Here is an 18,590-nt window from a genome sequence, read left to right as displayed (position 1 = left end):
GAGTGTTAGGAAGAATAAAGAACAGAGGTGTAAGAGGTGAAAAGGAAGCCTATCCAGAGAGTATATATATATATGTATATGTATATGTATATATTACTTTGTTTACACCTCTCTGACTCCTGTCATTATTTTTTTCACCACCACTTCTGAAAAAGCACCAGCGTTGAGGGAAAATGTCATATCATATAAAACAAACTGAGTTCCACTATTTGATATTACACAAGACCAAACTCTTTATATGTGATAACAAATTCTGGGTTTTTTTTTTTTTTAATTGTTTAATAACTGGTTCATTTTGGCCAACAGAGATGTGTAGAACAACAACATGGAAAGATCCTACCATCACACTCGAGTCACAGAGCCAAACATCTGGACACAGAGCTAAACATCTGGACACGTCGTACAAACTCCATCATAACTCGGCCATTACACTATGACTTATACAGTTAACACTAACACTGACACATGATGCAGGGACGCGTACACATGTTGTCATATTGATTGTTTTGTTGAAGCGTGTCTGCACAGCTCTTTCGTCTTTTTGCTTGTCTTAAATCTCCTCACGTGTTTGTCCTCTTTCTGTCCTCCACCTCGTCTCCTTCTCCTGTCTTCCAGGCAGCAATGTCTTCCCCAGGAGAAGAGCCGCCGGCTGCCGTGTCGGCTGTCCTGTCGTCCGCCTTGTCGGCCGCCGTGTCTGCTGCCATGGCGGTTGCCTTGTCCGTGGATGCTAAGGCGGATCTCGCCGCGCTGTTAGACGAATGGGAAGAAACGCAGCAAGGCACCACAGAGCAACTGGTGTCCATCCTTACTAAGTTAGCGGTGATTTGTTTTTGAAGAGCTGCCATCGTTATGTTATTTGTTTTATTGGATGAGACGCAGGCGGAGCTTAATGTCAGACCCCGTCTGTCCGTCCGTCTGTGTCTCTGGATGTTACAGAGGAGCTGACTGTCTTCCATCTGTGTTTTCTGCAGAATATCTGAGCTGATTGAACGGGAGACAGGAGAGTATCACAAAGCAGACCCTGATCCGTTTGATGACCGTCATCCAGGTTATCTTTACGCTTTTATAAACGCTCCGTCTTTTCTAACAGTCCAAACATTTTCTGAAGCTTCTGTGAATCTCAGTCATCGGTCGGTGAGTTTCTGACCCCTGTATAACTTTGCAGGACGGGCAGACCCAGAGTGCATGCTGGGACAGCTCCTGAAGATGCTCTTCATGAATGATGACTTCACTAATGCGGTGAGGACTTTGGTTTGTGAAGGCTGTGTTCGTTTACATTCTGACAAGCAGAGCATGTATGAATCTGAAACGCCCAGTAGATTTTGTATTATTCATTCCCTAACGTTAACATGTGTTTGGAATAATATATATATATATATTCATTATTGTCATTATTGATTAATCTGTTTAATTAATTAATTAAATGTCAAAAAATAGAGAAAAAATGTCCATCACAGTGTCCCAGTGTCCGAGGTGACGACCAGCAGCCCAATCACCAAAGATATTCAGTTTATAATGTTATACAACCCAGAAAAGCATAACCAGACCTTCCTTTCGCTACATGATTATAATCCATATTTTATATATATATATTATATATATATTTAAGTAGAAAATGAATGAAGTCTTAAAACAGTAGGAAAAAGAAATGAGCATTTAAAAGCAGTTTTAAATAAACAGCATAATCTAAATTAAACAGTGTCTTGAGGTTGAATTGCTTTGATTTGTTTTTTTTGTCTGTCTTCCAGCTGTTGGACACGTATATAATGACCAGCAGAGAGCTGAGCCTCAACACGGCGGCCTGTCGTCTGCTGCAGAACATCATGCCGGGCCTGGAGACCGCCGTCGTCTTCCAAGAGAAGGTAAAAGTTCAAAAGATGAATTATAGATTTACATCAGAGAGGACTCAACTTTGTTAGTAAAAGCAGGTTGTGTGAGGATGTTAGATTGTGATGACCAATAATCCTACAAGAAACAGAGCAATAATTCATTACAATAACAGGGATGCTGCAGTTATATGGAATCCATTTTAACTTGTTAAGCAGATTAAGATATCAGTCGTCAAGAAAAAGTGACACAACAATAATCTACTTTAAGTTTGTTTTTATTTTGAAGTTTACTTTAACTGCCTGCCCTTTATACTGCTTATGAATGCTTAATAGTGGGAGACTAAAGTGAACTTTTACCAGTGCTTCTTCATTGTGTGTGTGTGTGTGAGACAGGAGGGTCTGGTTGAGATGTTGTTCTCTTGGGCTCGTGAAGCAGAGCGACCGCTGTGTGTCTACGCCACGGGCCTGCTGGCCAGAGCCATGAGCAACCAGGAAGTGGCGGCCAGCCACCGAGAGGGGAACGCTTTGCTGGTGGGCCTCGCACGCATGTACACAAACATCCTGTCATTCACACACTGTCCCACTTTTGTCTAAACACTGTTTCTTCTCCAAGTGGAATAAAGTTTGCATATTACGTCCCGCTGTGGTGTTTTCAGGCTCTGCTGATGTTTGAAAGGTTTTCACACCAATACTTTTATTTAAAGCCTCCACATTCTCGTTGAGGTTATTAAAGTCCAACTGAAATGAAATAGCAGGTTTTTGTCTTCTACAACACGTTATCTGCTCTGTAAATCAGTTGTGTAAGACACCAAAAGGGAGAAATGTATCAATGGAGAACTTGTTTCTACACATACTGCATGTGCAGTTTGGGCGGAGTTGAAGAGATAGTTGATAACGAGACGTGAGTGTGTGTGTGTGTGTGTGTGTATATTCAGCTATATGAAATATTACATTTTCTGATAGTCAGTCCCATATGTGGCTGAGTTAGCATCTTGGAAAACTCTTTGTGATTCTTATAACATCACTTGTTTCCTCCGAACATCCAGGTACCGATCATGATTCAACGCCTGCATGAGCTGCAAACTGAAGAGGCCAAGAGTCACTTTAGTCCCACCAAGGTGCCCCAGAATCTACCTCAGGACTCTCAGGTTGAAGCCAACCAAACCTCAAGCATCTCGACTGACCATCAAGACAAGACGGAGGGGGGAGATGTGGGAGAGGAGGAAGAGAGAAAAGACAGAGACGGAGAGAGCAGCAGGCCAATGTCAAAAGCCAAATCCAAACCTTTGTCACTGCTCAGTTCCGCCCTGAAAAATGGTGGCTGTAGCAGCAGCAGCAGCAGCAGCAGCGGATCCAGCTCGACCCGTCTGCTTCCAGACTTTGTTTACCAAGCGAGCCCGGACCCTGCCTCCAGGGAGACGGAGGACAGGCAGGGAGGAAGAGGAGGGGGGAAGAGGCGAGCAGTGAAGGAAAACGGGAGGAAGGCTAAGCAGAAACTCAACTTCACCTCCTCCTCCTGCAGGACTGAGGAGGAGGGGGAGAGAAACGATTCCAGCGACCAGCCGGCCAACAGCACCTCCTGGTCTGAGGTGAGCTCCATGGTGATTGGCTCTGACTACCGCCTGTCACCGCTGAGCCCGGCCATGGAGCAGAGGCTCATCCTGCAGTATCTGACCCCGCTCGGAGATTACCAGGAGGTGAGACTCTCTCAGACTTCACACAGCTCCCTCTGGAGACACTAAAGGCTTTAGACAACCTTCCGTCCCCACATGTGCAGTCGAACTCACCTGTAAACAGACTCTCATGCGGACGTTATGGTGGAGTTCCCCTTTAAACTTTAAAATGAGACATTTTGTAAAAAATTGCACTGCACTCTTTGATATTCTGACGTTAAACTAAAGTGTTTCTCACCATAACCAGTGTAGACTCTTTCCTCCTCAGGCTGCAGTGGGTTCTTTGAGTATCTTCAGCCTCCATCTTTTAATCTCTTATTTTACTGACTTTTCTTAAACCACCTGTGAAGTCAATAATCTGTCTCTCCTCTGCAGCTGCTTGCCGTCTTCATGCAGCTGGACACCCGGTCGTTGCTGATGAACTACATAGACCTCAGGCAGACCAAAAATGTCCAGCTCACCTTTGATGCCCTCCTGGTAAGACTGTCGTCCTCAAACACAACATCATGGCTATAGCAGGACATTTGCTGAAGTAGATTATTTTGTTAGATCCTCCCCAGGCCACCCAGTCCATATGTCCCTCGTCGCTGCTCTCAAATCTGATGGCTTTGCTCTACTTTGAATACAACACTCAGTCACAGTCAGTTAGTCGGTTCATTAGTCAAGTACATTAATATACACATTTAATACAAGTGAACTCTTAAACTCTCTAAATTCTAAATTCTGCCCTAAAACAATATGTAATGTTGTACATTTTCTGATCAGTTACGTTTCTAAAAACAGCAGTAAACAGGAGGACGTGTCTGTCTGTGAAGGATAAGCTAAACCTTTGTGGGTGGGGCCGTGCTGAGCTCCAAAGATAGAGTTTGCAGACTTTACTCGGCAGTGTCTCATCTTTCTTTCTCATTTGTTTGCCTAGTTTTTAATGTGACTTGTTGAAACAAAAGTGGTCCGTCTACACAGGGACGTGTTACACCACCTCCAGTTTAAACCCAGACGTCTCAGTCATGTGGATGTCATGCGTATGGTGTTCTGTACACAACTGGAAAACGGCAGGCACAGTTATTATTATTATTATTTGATTATAAAGCTAGATGCTGTATGGATGCTGTATAAACACTGTGAAAGCATCAAAACGCTCAGTCCTCGGAGAAACGCACACAGCCCGTATTCTGACACTGTGCCTTTAAACGAGCCGCCAGGACTTCAGTAAGGTTGTGATGTCACAACTATACCAGCCACGCCCCCAGCAGGTCATCTGCTCCAATCACAGCACGCCCACCAAGTACAGGGACGCTCATCCCCCCGTTCAGCCTGTCTGAGTTATTGGAGCGCTCTGCTCAGGACTACGCTTCAGGTTTTTTGGAGGTTGTTCAGTTTGTCTTGTTTCAGACAGACGGTGAACTGGCGGCTGCATGAAGAGCCAGGACAAGATACATAAGGACTTTTCTGAACTGTGAATCATGCAAAGCTACTCCAGTGGAGTCCCAGAATAAAAATATAGAGCTGAAATGAGCAGAATATGGGGCCTTTTAATGGAATCAGAACGTCTTTGTCTCTTCAGTATCTCGCCTCACTGCTCCTCCATAAGAAGTTTGCAGCAGAGTTCATCTCTCATGGAGGAGTGCAAAAACTTCTGGAGATCCCGAGGCCCTCTATGGCAGCAACCGGACTCTCACTCTGCTTGTACTACCTGGCATACAATCAGGATGCTATGGAGAGGGTACGGTTAACACACACACACACACACACACACACACACACACACACACACTGGTGGGTTAGACCTTGAAATGAAGATGATTTTTGAAAATTGACATTTTAGCGGCTCCAGACTTCTTAAAGCGGTTAAATTAAGGGTAACGGTTTAGCTTCTGTTTCAGGTTAGAATTACTATTTCTGAAACAAGTAGTAGTAGTAGGCTTTTATCGGGTAAATCTATTTGGTTTTATCCATTTTATAGAATAGTAAAAGTTTCATGGCAGTTGATCAGGCTTTAGATAGAGTTAGTGTGCTACTGTGGAGGATTGAGAGTCGGGGTTTTCACATTGATTTTGTTTTGGATAAATCTCAGTTTGAAAGCACAAACTGAGGCGGAGTGAACGGGCCGAGGGTGAACTGGCTAGAATGAGACTGAGCCTTTGTATCCTTTATCTCTACTGTGTGTGTGTGTGTGTGTGTGTAGGTGTGCACGCTTCCAGACGGTGTGCTGTCAGACATGGTGTCCTACGCTCTGTGGCTGCTGGAGTCGTCCCACGCTTCAGGCGTCTGCCACGCCACCATGTTTTTCTCTATTTCGTTCTCCTTCCGAGCCGTGCTGCAGCTCTTCGACCACCAGGACGGCCTGCGCAGGCTGGTCAACTTAGTCAGTACAGCGTCTGTCATCTTACATCGCCTCAGTGCTTTAAATGTGGAGCAAGTTGTATTTTCAATATGAGTATATTATTGTTTAATCAATTCTGGTACCTAAAGTCTTAATTGGAAACTTTTGCATTGTGATTCATTCATTCTCTCTCTGTAGGTCAGTACTTTGGAGATCCTGAACACAGAGAACGAGGTGTCCGTAATGAGTGATGACCAGGTCTTCTCCAGCCGACAGACAGCCAAACACACCTGCATGGCCCTGCGCAGGTACGACGATGGATGGATGCGTGTATAGATGGGTAGAACTGCACAAATGTATGCAAGTAAATGGCAGGTGGTCGCTGGATGCAAACATATGCATCCCAACTTGAGGTGAAGAAGCCAGCGTTCCAGTTTTCCTTTTTATTATTTACAGTCAGGCTTTTTAAAAGTTTTGTATTTTGTTAAATGTTGCATAAAATTACTTTGTTAAACATTTACTTTTAAAATGATGACTTTTTCAGAGGGTCAGACTTGTAGTCGTTTTCATGCTCAAGTTTCAGTTTGTCAGTTCATTTACTTCACGGTGATGTTTGTAAAAGTCTTAAATCATGCAGAACTCTGTCTCATACATTACTGTATCTACTCATCGAACCTGCAGCAGTGAGCATCTTTTAAGCACCATGTTATTACATGTGCATAAAATACACTGAGCATTAATTGATTATTGATGACTTTGTTCAGGTACTTTGAGGCTCACCTGGCAGTAAAGGCTGAACAGGTCAAACAGTCCCTGCACTCGTCAGATGGAAGTACTGTCGTTCCCCAGCAGCCATTTTACAAGGTATTTGTTGTATCATCATCATGTCCTTTCAATTACTAGATGTAACAATATTATATACTGATGTTTAAAAACCAAAACAAACTATTTTCTGTCAACCATTTTCATGAGCAAACACTGTTCATATCTGCTTTTGAGTAAAGGTCGGGTTATGCCCGAACACCACCGACGTGGTAAAGATGTGGGGGGGAGGGTGTTCGCGAAGCTGTCCGGCCGTCTGTCATGCACTTCTGAAGAAGCTTAAATCTGCTTCTCTTTCTAAAGAAATGTTAGAAAAGAAATGAAAGAAGGAACGCTGTTCATCTTCTCACATATAAACTCTGTAAATGTGTGTGGCTCCCTGTTTCCAGGCTTATACGTACACCAGAGAGCAGATCATTGAGATGATGGAGTTCCTCATCGAGTGTGGACCTCCTCAGCTCCACTGGGAACCAGTAGAGGTTTTCTACAAGTTGTCCTGTGTCCCTTTAATGCTGCAGCTCATATCTACAGCCTGTGACTGGAGGACTTACTATGGCAGGTAAAGTTGCATGCACAAGTACGCTGTCAGTAGTTAGTCATAATCATGTAAATCCAAGAAATGTTAATTCTCAAACAAATGCAGAAGTGAACTGCGAAGGGAGACCTCGGCTGACTTTATGTAAATCACACAGCTTTCACCTTTTTCAATGCTGTTTTCTTCTGTCCACCTGTGTGAGTATATATTGACACGTTCACAACACTGATGATTAACTGCACCCTTTCTCTTCACTTTCTGTCTCATTGTGTCCGTCTGTGTGTCCAGGAGTGACACAGTGCGTTACTCCTTGGACATCCTGGCCATCCTGATGGTGGTCCCCAAAGTCCAGTTGGTGCTGGCGGACACTGTAAAGGTTCTGGATGAAACCAGGTCGCCTGTTTCCACTGTGGGTCAGTAAAACGCACTTTCAGTTCTGCTTTACTGAAATGTTTTGGAGTTTCAGCCTTTGGATCTTTGTCCTGGATGTGCATCAGTGTGTCTCTGTTTGTCTGCTGTAGGTATGAGCATCATTCTGGGTGTCGCAGAGGGGGAGGTGTTTGTCAACGATGCCGAGATCCAGAAGTCTGCACTGCAAGTAAGGAGATGGAAGCTAGCGGCACGTGTGTCCGTCTGTCCACCACTTTGGTTCCAGACTGAAATATCTGTGTATAATTTTGTTGAGACATTCATGTTTCCTGAGAATGAATCCTACTGTGATGGATCATCAAAGCTTCAAAGACTTTCCCTCTAGCGCCACCAACAGGTTGGCGTTTTTGTTTAATAGTGACATTTCCATGACATTTTGTACAGGCATTCATGGTCTTCATCAATTGTTATCACTTACGTGATCCTCTGACTATTCATCTAGCGCCATAATCAGGTCAAAATTATAATTTGTCCAACAACTTTATTCATGACTAAATTCCTGCAAAACTAGTGACATTCCCATCAGCCTCAGCTGTACTTTGTGCTTAGTGCAAATTAACAGATGTTGGCATGCTAACACGCTAAACTAAGATGGTGAACATGGTAAAAATGAATTGAGCTAAAAGCCTCTCAGAGCTGCTAGCATGGCTGTAGACTCGTAGTTCTGTTGAATTACGTGCTCTGTCTACAGTGTTGAGAGAAAGAAATCTTTTTCACAGCTAATTCCACCGTTAACAATATGCAACCAGTATCCACAATAACAATGCTTCATGGTTTCACCGAGTCCAGTAATGTTCTCAAGAAGAGTTCTCAGTGCTCCTCATCGGAGGCTCGTTCAATGACCTCAGCTTGCAGCCGGTGTTCACCTATTCTAAATATGGCTGCGCCTCAAGTTTCCAGCAGGTCATTGCTCACTAAGCAGCACTGTGATAGTGGGAAACATGGCACCAGAACTAAGTGACAGTGTCAGAAGTCAAACTGTTATTCTGAGCAAAGAGGGGCTTTCTCAGAGTCAAATCATGGCCGGACTAAAGGTTTCTAAGGGGGCAGTGCATGGAACTCTAAAACGCTTTGTATCCAAAGCTCGATCAGGCAGACCAACAGTGACCACACCATCAGAAGATCAATACGTCAAGCTTAGTTCCCTGAGAGATAGAAAAGCAGCTTCATCACAGATACACAGTCTGCTAAATAAAGAACGCCACACTCCAATCAGCAAAAGTCCTGTCAAAAGAAGGCTGTCTTGTAGTGGTCTCAGAGGACCAGCAGCAGTTTCTAAACCACTTCTCAGAAGGGGAAACAAGGCCAAACTCTTGGGGTGGGAAGAGCACCACTCCATCCTTCAGAGACATGCTGGACCCTCTGGTCTGCATCTTTGTGGAGAGGGCTTCATACTGCAGCAGGATAAGGACCCCAAACACACCTCAGAGCTTTGCAAGAACTACTTGAAGACCAAAGAAGACCAAGGGGTCCTGACTCACCTGACCTCAACCCCATTGAACTATTTATGGGGGGGCACTTGAAGACTCAGAAAGCCAAGCCTTCTGTGACGTCACAAGAAGCCCTCTGGAACATATTCAGATCATGCTGGGAGTCCATGCCAGCTGGAGTGCACGCTGTCGTTAGAGCAAAAGGGGGACATACCTGAAATTCCTGAACAGATTCAGCTTTTTTAATTGTTCAGCTGATATTATCATTTGTCATGAAAAAATAGTATTACATTCAAAACAAATGCAAAACAGAAGCATCTTGACTAGTGGTCTCAGGCTTTTGGACCCCTCTGTATTAAGACAAAACCTTCCATTAGTTTATCAAATACAACAGTTTAAGAGGATGACAGTTACCAGTTTGTGTCCAGTTCAAATTCTTTCTGGGTTTGTTTCCTGTCTGCCAACCTGAACTCCACACCAACACCCATCTTCTCCCTGTCCCACCCCAGGTGATAATAAACTGTGTGTGCGCTCCAGACCAGAGCCTGAACACTGTGGGTGCTTTTGCTGTCGCCCCCCTTAGGCCGTCCCTGCACCCCCAGCAGCCCTCCGCTCCCCACAACAGAGTGCTGGCCCACATGTGGCAAGAAGTGCAGAACAACAACGGTATAAAGGTAAGAATGAAAGGACAATTTTATGATGTTGCGTTTGATTTTTAAGAATTGCAGAAGAGTCGTGGGTTCATGTGAGTTTTCATGAGAAAATGTATATAAAGCAAGAAGAAAGGAATGTCTACAAATGTATGTATGCTGCGTTAGCCTGCTGCCACCGTGATCAAACACGGTCTTCTCCTTCAACGAAATATTAAAAGACCATCCCACACTCCCATATGTGTCTCCCCCAGGTGCTTCTGTCTCTGCTGTCGGTGAAGATGCCCATCACAGATGCAGACCTGATCCGTGCTCTGGCCTGCAAGGCTCTGGTTGGACTCTCTCGCAGCTCCGCGATCAGACAGATCATCAGCAAACTGCCGCTCTTCACCAGCAGCCATATTCAGCAGGTGAGCACAGGATCAGAGCTGTCAAAGTCAACAGAAGCTGAATGCAAGAACAACACGTTACAGTTGGAAATTACCAACAGGCTAAACTAAGATTAAGACCATCTGCAGTCAGACTGAAATGTTCTGTTTGCCTCCCTAGCTGATGAAGGAGCCAGTGCTGCAGGACAAACGAAGCGAGCACGTCCGTTTCTGCCGATATGCTGCCGAGCTGACCGAGCGAGTGTCCGGCAAGCCTCTCCTCATGGGTACCGACGTCTCATTGGCTCGTCTGCAGAGGGCTAACGTGGTGGCCCAGTCGCGGATCACCTTTTCTGAGAAGGAACTCCTCATGCTCATCAGAAACCACCTCGTGGCCAAAGGGCTCCATGAGACGGCGAACACGCTCGTTAAAGAGGCAAATTTACCCATAGGATCCTTCTGTCCGAACTCTTCCTCCTGTGCCACCCCTCCCTCCTCCTCCTCAGTGATTCCTAGGACTTGCCGGTTAGCTGGCGGGATCGCAGCTCGTATTGCGGGTCACGTTGGATCCTCTCCTGTGTCCTCAGCTGCTGCCTCCGCTTCCTCTCGTTCCCTCGTCACTCCTCACCCTTCATGCTCCTCTTCGTCTACCTCTGCCCTCCCCCCTACTCCTCATCCTCATCCTCATCCCACATCTCACGGGCAGGGCTCACATCTGGTTGGCCGGATTTTGTTCACACGGGAACGCTCGGTGTCCCATTGCAGCTCAGGAAAAAAACTCCGCGCGCTGAAACAGAAGTCTGACCACGGCGCTTTCATACAGGTCAGTGATGCACTTTGTGTTGTGTCTCTCATTATTTATTGATTCAAAGCTGAAACCATTAATCGATAAGTAGATACTAAAAAGGTTTCTTTGTTTTCCTGCATCACTCTGTTTTTATATTATGCTAAATGTAAAAGTAATTGGGAGACAATTTAAGCATAAGTCGCCTTTGGCTCTGAGAACTTGGCGTCTTTCTGGAGTAAAGAAAGTTTTTTTTAATGGTCATACAGAAACTTCTTATCACAGCTTTATCAAGTGTTTTGTATTTTCAATGATCCTCCAGTACTGGATCTGCCAGCCCAAAGTCGACTTGCATTGAAATTAGTGAAGCAACTTGTGGCCATTTTCTTCTCTCGTGATCAGACTCCAGCTATGAAGAAGCAGCTGGAGCGCCACCTTCCTTCCCCCCCGACCCTCGACAGCATCATCACCGAGTACCTGAGGGAACAACACGCCCGCTGCCCCAATCCTGTCACCACCTGCCCCCCCTTTTCCCTTTTCACCCCCCACCGCTGCCCTGAGCCCAAGCAGAGGCGACAGGCATCGCCCAACTTCACTGCCCGCCTGGGGAGCAGGGTGCTGTACCCGAAATATGGAGGCGTGGACAGAGGGTGTCTGGATAGACATCTGATATTTAGCAGGTAATGAACAGACACTTCACCTGTGGAGTAAAAGACTTTGAACATTTCAGTTTATTTCAAGCTAACGAGGTCAAACTTTTAACTTTGTAAAATGAGGTGAGAAAATGTAAACTTGTAAACCGGTTCATCATTTCTCTACCGGTCTTTGTGTCTCTCCCCTTGCTAAATTTATTTATTTTTGTCTCTGTTTAGGTTTCGTCCTATGTCGGTCTTCCACGAGGGCGACGGAGACGAGAGCGGTTTCACCTGTTGTGCCTTCTCAGCTCGCGAGCGTTTCCTGATGCTGGGAACCTGCTCCGGTCACCTCAAATTCTACAATGTCTTCTCCGGAGAGGAGGAGGCCAACTACACCTGCCACACATCGGCCATCACACACCTCGAACCCTCCAGGGTATGTTTACACACACACATTTCAAAACACCTGCTGTCGTGTTGGACAGACCGGAAGCAAATCAGCATCACTACAAAAATACCGAGATTTAGCTGGCGGTGATGGGGCTCATCAGCCTCGCGTGAGGTTGTTCCACACTCTGGCTTTAACTGAGTTTTTATGGTAGTTTTGTGCTAAAACCAAAATAGCATGTGATCCCTAAATATGACGCATCGAGAGTGGAACAGAAAAACATCAGCAGATGTTTGTTGCTTCCTGTGGGAACTCTGGGTTTTGTGTTGTGTATTCCAGTTAACTAGACAGCTACATCTGAAAACTGACTGCTAACGGTGTCCTACCTGCTTTTAGTCTTTTCCCTTGAATGAAGGTTGTGTAAAATTACATAATTTTAAATGAAAAAACGCATATTAAAACTTGTATGTTTCTCAGGATGGGAAATTGCTGCTCACCTCTGCTTCTTGGAGCGTCCCCTTATCTGCTCTCTGGAGTATGGATGGCGTCTTTAGCTTGAAGTAAAGCTCACACACACACACACCTTTAACTTCACACACCGTGGCTTCTCATGGTGTTTGGACTGTGGTGTTTGATGTTGTTTGTTTTATCTCCCAGGAACTCGTTTGTAGACGACCACTACGTGGAGTTCAGTAAACTCTCTCAGGACAGAGTCATCGGCACCAAGGACCAAGTCGCTCACGTACGTTACCCGAGCTCACGTTCTTCCATGTTAGTAACCAGTGGACGGAGTCTGTAACTCTTTTCATCGCTACCTCTTATGTTTCTTTGTCAGTAATTCTCTCTGTCTCTTCTTTCTTTTTGAATGCACGTCAAACCAGAAAAGATTGACCCAAAGCCCCCATTCAACATTTATATTCTTCTCTTTTGAACATTTTTCATATTTCCTTATCATTTCTCTCCCTGCAGATCTACGACATCCAGACGGGTCAGAAGACTCTGACCCTGAACGACCCCGCCCTGGCCAACAACTACAAGAGGAACTGTGCCACCTTCAACCCCTCCGACGACCTGGTGCTGAATGACGGGGTGCTGTGGGACGTGCGGGCGTCACGGGCCATTCACAAGTTCGACAAGTTCAACATGAACATCAGTGGAGTTTTCCACCCTAACGGCCTGGAGGTCATCGTCAACACTGAGATTGTATCCTCTGATTGGTGGTTTTTAAACTGTTTCTCTAGAATATTTATCGAAAGTGACTTTAAAACACGAGCTTTGCACCTGTTTTGTGTTTTGTGCTCTATAAAGCTCAATGGCAAAAACTGCAAGAGACCAAACCTTCATTTACTTTCTTCTTCATCTCCTGACTTGATGAAAATAGTTCTCGCCATGTTAGTGGATGGTCTGTTTTGTCTTGTGATGTTTAAGAGCCTAACAGTTGAAATGAAATCTACATTTAAAGGAAGAGTTTGACATTTTGGGAGATTGGAGAGTTAGATGTTCAGATTGATACCTCTCTCATGTTTGTACAGCGAATATGAAGCTACAGCCAGCAGCCGGTTAGCTTAGCTTAGCATAAAGACTGGGAACAGGGGGAACCAGCTAGCCTGGCTCAGTCCAAAGGTAACTAAATCTTTCTGCCGGCACCTCTAAAGCTCATTGATTAACATGTTTTATCTCGTTTGTTCAATCCGTACAAAAAGTTGTTGCGGTTTTACGGGAGTTTTGTTTCTGAGCCAAAGTGTCAAACTATTCCTTCAAGTGATCGTGTTTGAACTTTGAACTAATATTTACTGTTTACATGTGTTAGGCGGTAATATAAACACGTTTGGAATTAATGATGAATTAATCTAAAAAATGTTTTTTCTTCTTAAAATCACATTTTCCAGGAAAGTATTACGAAATCCAAACGGTCAGATGATTAATCCTTTACAAACTGTAAGTTTAACAGTTACCAAGCATAAAGCGTGGCCAGTCAGTTAGCTGACACTCCATATTTGTGTCTGTACCGTTGGACTGTTGTTGTCAGCCTTGACAGCGGGTGTCAGTGGGACCTGAGGACCTTCCACCTCCTGCACACTGTCCCTGCTCTGGACCAGTGCAGGGTGGTCTTCAACAGCAACGCCACCATTATGTATGGAGGTACGTCCTGTTTTCAACAACGTACTGTTGGAGCCGCATGTTTACTGACACGGTGACAGACGGCCGTCTTTGATGGACTGAATCAAGTTATTCTCTGTCTCCCCCCCACGTGTATAACAGCAATGCTGCAAGCCGATGATGAGGATGATGCTATGGACCAGCAGATGAAGAGTCCCTTCGGCTCGTCCTTCAGAACCTTTGATGCTACTGACTACAAGCCCATCAGTAGGCTGCACTTCCTGTTTATTTCAGACTTAAAGCTCATTGGAAATGTTTTTTTCCAGGTCTGAATGAGGCTCATGTGGTACCTCAGTTGAGACCGACTGAACCTTGATTTTAACCCAGATTTAAACAGGAAAAACAAATGTAAAGTGTTTGTGTTTGGGTCTAAAAACACCGGCCTTCTCCTTCTAACTTCAGCTTCAGCCGATCTCAGCTGCTTCTCCTGTTTTTACGCACCAGTTGCTTGTAGGACAGTGAATTTATATTTCAGCTCGGCTTTACTTCATAACTCAGAACTTGGGTTTTGTTTTCTTCCAGCCACCGTGGACGTAAAGAGGAACATCTTTGACCTGTGTACCGACTCCAAAGACTGCTACCTGGCTGTCATTGAGGTACTTCACTTGACTTTTAGCCTCCATCTCACCAGCGTTCATGTTGTCTTGGAAGTAGCCTGAACATGTTATGGTCTTTCAAACGTGACCCAAACTGTCTTTGGCTCAAGTCTCTTTTAAGTTCTTTGATTAAACATTTGGAAAGATTATTAGTCAAGAATAGAGGACCTCCAATATGGCCATTGTAGGATGTGTTACATCTCCTGAAGGCACATGTTGTGTCTGAACTTGGCAATTCAGCTGACTTGTTTTTCTCCAGACTTGGATTTATTTGTGGTTTCTAAAGCAACAGGAAATAAAACTCTCGCGATGTAATGATATAAATACACCGATTCAGCAGGTCCAGAGCACCTGTGGTCAGTGAAAGTCCTGCACTGAGCTTTAAATCCTGACACAGATATGATGCACATTAAAGCAGGCTGCGTGCTACAACATGTAAAAAGACTGTTTTAATCTTGTTTGCTCTGTCTTTCTTTTTTCTTGTGCTCCCTGTAAGAGCTGCAACTGATTGTATTCATTATTGATTCATCTGGAAAATTATTTTCTCAATGAATCGATTGTCTGCTTGGACTAAAAGAAAATGTTAACGACTCATTGTTTCACATTTATAATTATATACTTATTTGTATAACTTCTTTCACCAGATTACTTTTTGTTTTGATCGAATTGAAAGATGACATTTGAAACCACAGATTCGTATTTGTCTCGTCCACATTTACTCTGCAGAACCAGGACACAGTGAGCCTGGACACGGTGTGCCGGCTGTACGAGGTGGGACGGCAGAAACTGGCCGAGGAGGGAGACGATGATGATCAGGTGAGACGTGGTGTTCGTCTCAGAGCAGGAAGTTTAGTTTTCAATCAACAGTTTGCATCAAATGTCTCGTGTTTGTGAGGGCTGCACATTTAACTCTGTAATTATGTATAACATTCATCTACATTACATTAACAAGATGTTAATTGAAGTGTAGTACTTACTAATAATCAATACGGCTCATCGTGAGTCAGGATGATGGTGACTCGGCAGTGTTTTTAACGCATTTTCTGCTCCTCCAGGATGATGAAGACCAGGACGATGACGATTCCTCAGATACGGACGACGATGACGACGACGACGACGACGACATGGACACTGACCCGCTCATAGAGGAGCTGGCCAATAACGACGACCCGGAAAACGACGAGCGACCCAACTCCCCCACAGATGAAGAGGTAGCAGATCTTTTTACATACGTCTTCACAATACTGAAAGCTATTTAACGCAATCCATGAAATCATTATAAAGCGATCATTTCAATCACAGTTTAATCTGATCTGAAGTGTACACTACGCCGTGTGCTAATGTTAGCAGCTGCTTTACAAGAAATAAATATAATTTCCTGTCTTGTTTGCTTTGCTGAGCTGTCACGTTGATTCGTGGATCAGACATCTGATCCAGGACCACACAGGAAAGTGGTTCGACTGGTCGGATCTTGGGCTGGTTTGCTTGCTTCTGTTGGTCGCTCTGGCTGAAGGCCCGACAATGGAAATGGAACGATAACTATACGTGCAGTACCTCGTCCAGATGTTTCTCGTGGTGTCGCAGCTGTTGGCTGTGAAGGATCCCCAGTAAGGTTTTTCTCTCTCTCCTCCCCCCCCAGATTGCAGATCTTCTTGGCAGCAACAGCGATGATGACAACAGTGATGATGATGATGATGAGTCAGAAGACTCGGACCATTCATACCGCAGTGAGGATGGCTCTGACTCATTCGACCCTGACAACTCAAACTGTAAGTATCTCTTTCAGAGCTGTTTCGGTGATGGTCTGAGGTCTCGGTCACACCTGTAGAACCAGAACAAGACGCCAACGACACATTTCATAGGTTTTTCATTATAATTCACAGTGTAAGTAGTTCAAAATAAAGGTGTGTGTGTGTGTGTGTGTCCTCATGCTGCAGACTACCCAGAACAATCAGATGATGAAAATCTGTTGCTTCAGGCCCTCAGCGACAGATGGTTCTCCTGACCTGGGAGATGACGCTCCTCTGCAGACAGTGTGAACCTCAACAAGGACTTGACTTTTTTTTTTTTTCCCTTTTTAAAACCATCGTTTCTCCTTTAATCAGGCAAGTTGACTGTGAACACACCGACATGCTCCTCAGTGTCCTGGAGGATAACAGAAACATCTGTGATATCAACTTTAGAGAGACGACGGCAAATAAATATTTCCCAAAGATCACGGGGCTCCGATGAATACGCCGACTTTTCACTCGACCCGACCGAGTTATTTGTGCGAGTTTTGAAAGTATTTATGATGTTTTACCTGGCTCTCTGCTGGAAGGAAGATTTAATGTTCTGCTTGAAATGAGACGTTTTTTCATGTTTATATCAGACTTTTTTTGTCGCCTCACAGTTGCGTTCATTGACCACGACCTACCAAACCGCCAAGGAACTTAAACTGATGTCGGTTTTCCCATCGATGAATCTTTCAGGTTTAACTCAAAACTCTTAGAGCCATGAATTGAAATGAAATAGTGTTTCTCTGTGTTAAAACGTAATCTCAGAGAATAGTTTGGCCAGGTGCTGGAGGTGCAGTCAACCTCCACAGTGTCTTCCACACATGTTGAGCTATGAGCCAAATATTCACATAAAGGCAGAGAACAAGGTGGAGGAACAGAAACAGTCAGGCTCGTTAGCTTTCCTCATTTTACAGCAATAAAAACTTGAATACCAATTCCAATACGGTCGGAGACCGCGTGACGCGCAGACGTGAAGATATGATTGTAAGTAAGATGAACCCTGGATCTGGTGGCGACCTTCACCCTGTTGGATCACACACGTTACCTGGAAACAAAGAAATACCTCTGGTGCTTGCAAACATTACAAATACCTCTATGTTTCCAGCACATACAGTAATAAAAGTACCAACGTCTGTGTCTTGTGAAGAATCAAGATCTCATCTCGGGACCGTCACTTCCTGTTCCCATCAAACTGGTTTCTGTTTTAACATCCGAAGCAGATTTCTGCAGAAAGGCTCGGTCCAGTGCTCCGGTTCACGGGTCACCACGAGCCACTTCTGCACTTCACATGGTTTATCATTTCCCACAAGATTCAACAAACATTTTAATGAGGATAACTTGGATGTGACTGTGTTTCATTTGTTTTCCAGTCAAAGAATTATAATTTAGTTCCATAGAAGTTATTTTGACTGTTCTTTGATTTAATTTAATTTATTTTAGCTGGTCTTTATTGGGCTTGAGCTTTTGGAAGGAGTCGTTTTGTTGTTGATTTAATGCTTTTAGCTCCTGTATCCTTCAGGCAGCCTGCTGTTTGGTAAACTGGTGTAATCCATTAAATTAAATATTATTTAATTATTAAAAATAAAATCCTTTGAGTCTCAGTCTTCTGAGGACAGTGTGTGGACATTAAAACCAGTCACGCATCAGTCATGGCTGCTGGGTGGAGGTGTGTAGCAGTGTTTGTGACTTGTAAAGATGTGAATGTGAAAACTTCATTATTATTTAACATGTCAGTCACGTCTGTCAGGCGTATTATTAATATGTTGTCTCCCGTATGAAGGAATAACCAGGTTATCAATCATTTCATTATCAGCTGCTACAAGTTAGTTACAAAGTTAGATTTAGTTTTAATGCAATTCTTCTCTTTTACAGCGTGCTTGCCTCATCACTGAGTGTGTGTGTGGGGGGGGGGTTAACAGTTATTGACTATTAGAGCCCACAAAAGGAGGTAAATCACATGTGTTGTACCAACAGGAGACCAACTTTAGCTGTTGGAGCAACCTGCAGCACATTTCTGGAGGCTGTGAGGAGGCTGCATCCAAAGCTGTTTGAGTAGTTTCTCTGTTGACGATCGTTCTGCTGGTTAACCAGTCGACACGGCTGCTGTTGGAAGGAAACTTTACAACTCCAAAAGGTCAGGGTTTATACCCTTTATATATATATAAATACAAGCCTTGAAGGCCTCGTGCA

The 18,590-nt window shown here is 44.3% G+C and overlaps 1 protein-coding gene across 1 annotated transcript; it reads left to right on the top strand.

Annotated features, from left to right (window-relative positions):
• Nucleotides 1-621: 621 nt before the first annotated feature.
• On the top strand, nt 622-17,801 carry LOC139307105 (DDB1- and CUL4-associated factor 1-like). The gene is made up of 29 exons (XM_070930986.1): nt 622-812; nt 972-1,048; nt 1,166-1,239; nt 1,749-1,862; nt 2,223-2,360; nt 2,876-3,526; nt 3,878-3,979; nt 5,067-5,225; nt 5,688-5,867; nt 6,024-6,133; nt 6,590-6,689; nt 7,037-7,206; nt 7,471-7,595; nt 7,704-7,780; nt 9,551-9,715; nt 9,946-10,101; nt 10,241-10,882; nt 11,246-11,523; nt 11,716-11,914; nt 12,344-12,426; nt 12,524-12,608; nt 12,836-13,069; nt 13,915-14,008; nt 14,129-14,233; nt 14,549-14,622; nt 15,349-15,438; nt 15,678-15,833; nt 16,262-16,391; nt 16,560-17,801. Exons 1-29 carry the CDS (start codon nt 622-624, stop codon nt 16,625-16,627), a joined length of 4,827 nt encoding a protein of 1,608 aa, XP_070787087.1. The 3' UTR covers nt 16,628-17,801.
• Nucleotides 17,802-18,590: the final 789 nt, after the last annotated feature.

Source organism: Enoplosus armatus (assembly GCF_043641665.1).
Source record: "Enoplosus armatus isolate fEnoArm2 chromosome 3 unlocalized genomic scaffold, fEnoArm2.hap1 SUPER_3_unloc_1, whole genome shotgun sequence".
Lineage (NCBI taxonomy): Eukaryota > Metazoa > Chordata > Actinopteri > Centrarchiformes > Enoplosidae > Enoplosus > Enoplosus armatus.
Note: the sequence above shows the minus strand (reverse complement) of the source record. Positions and strands in the feature narration are given on the sequence as shown.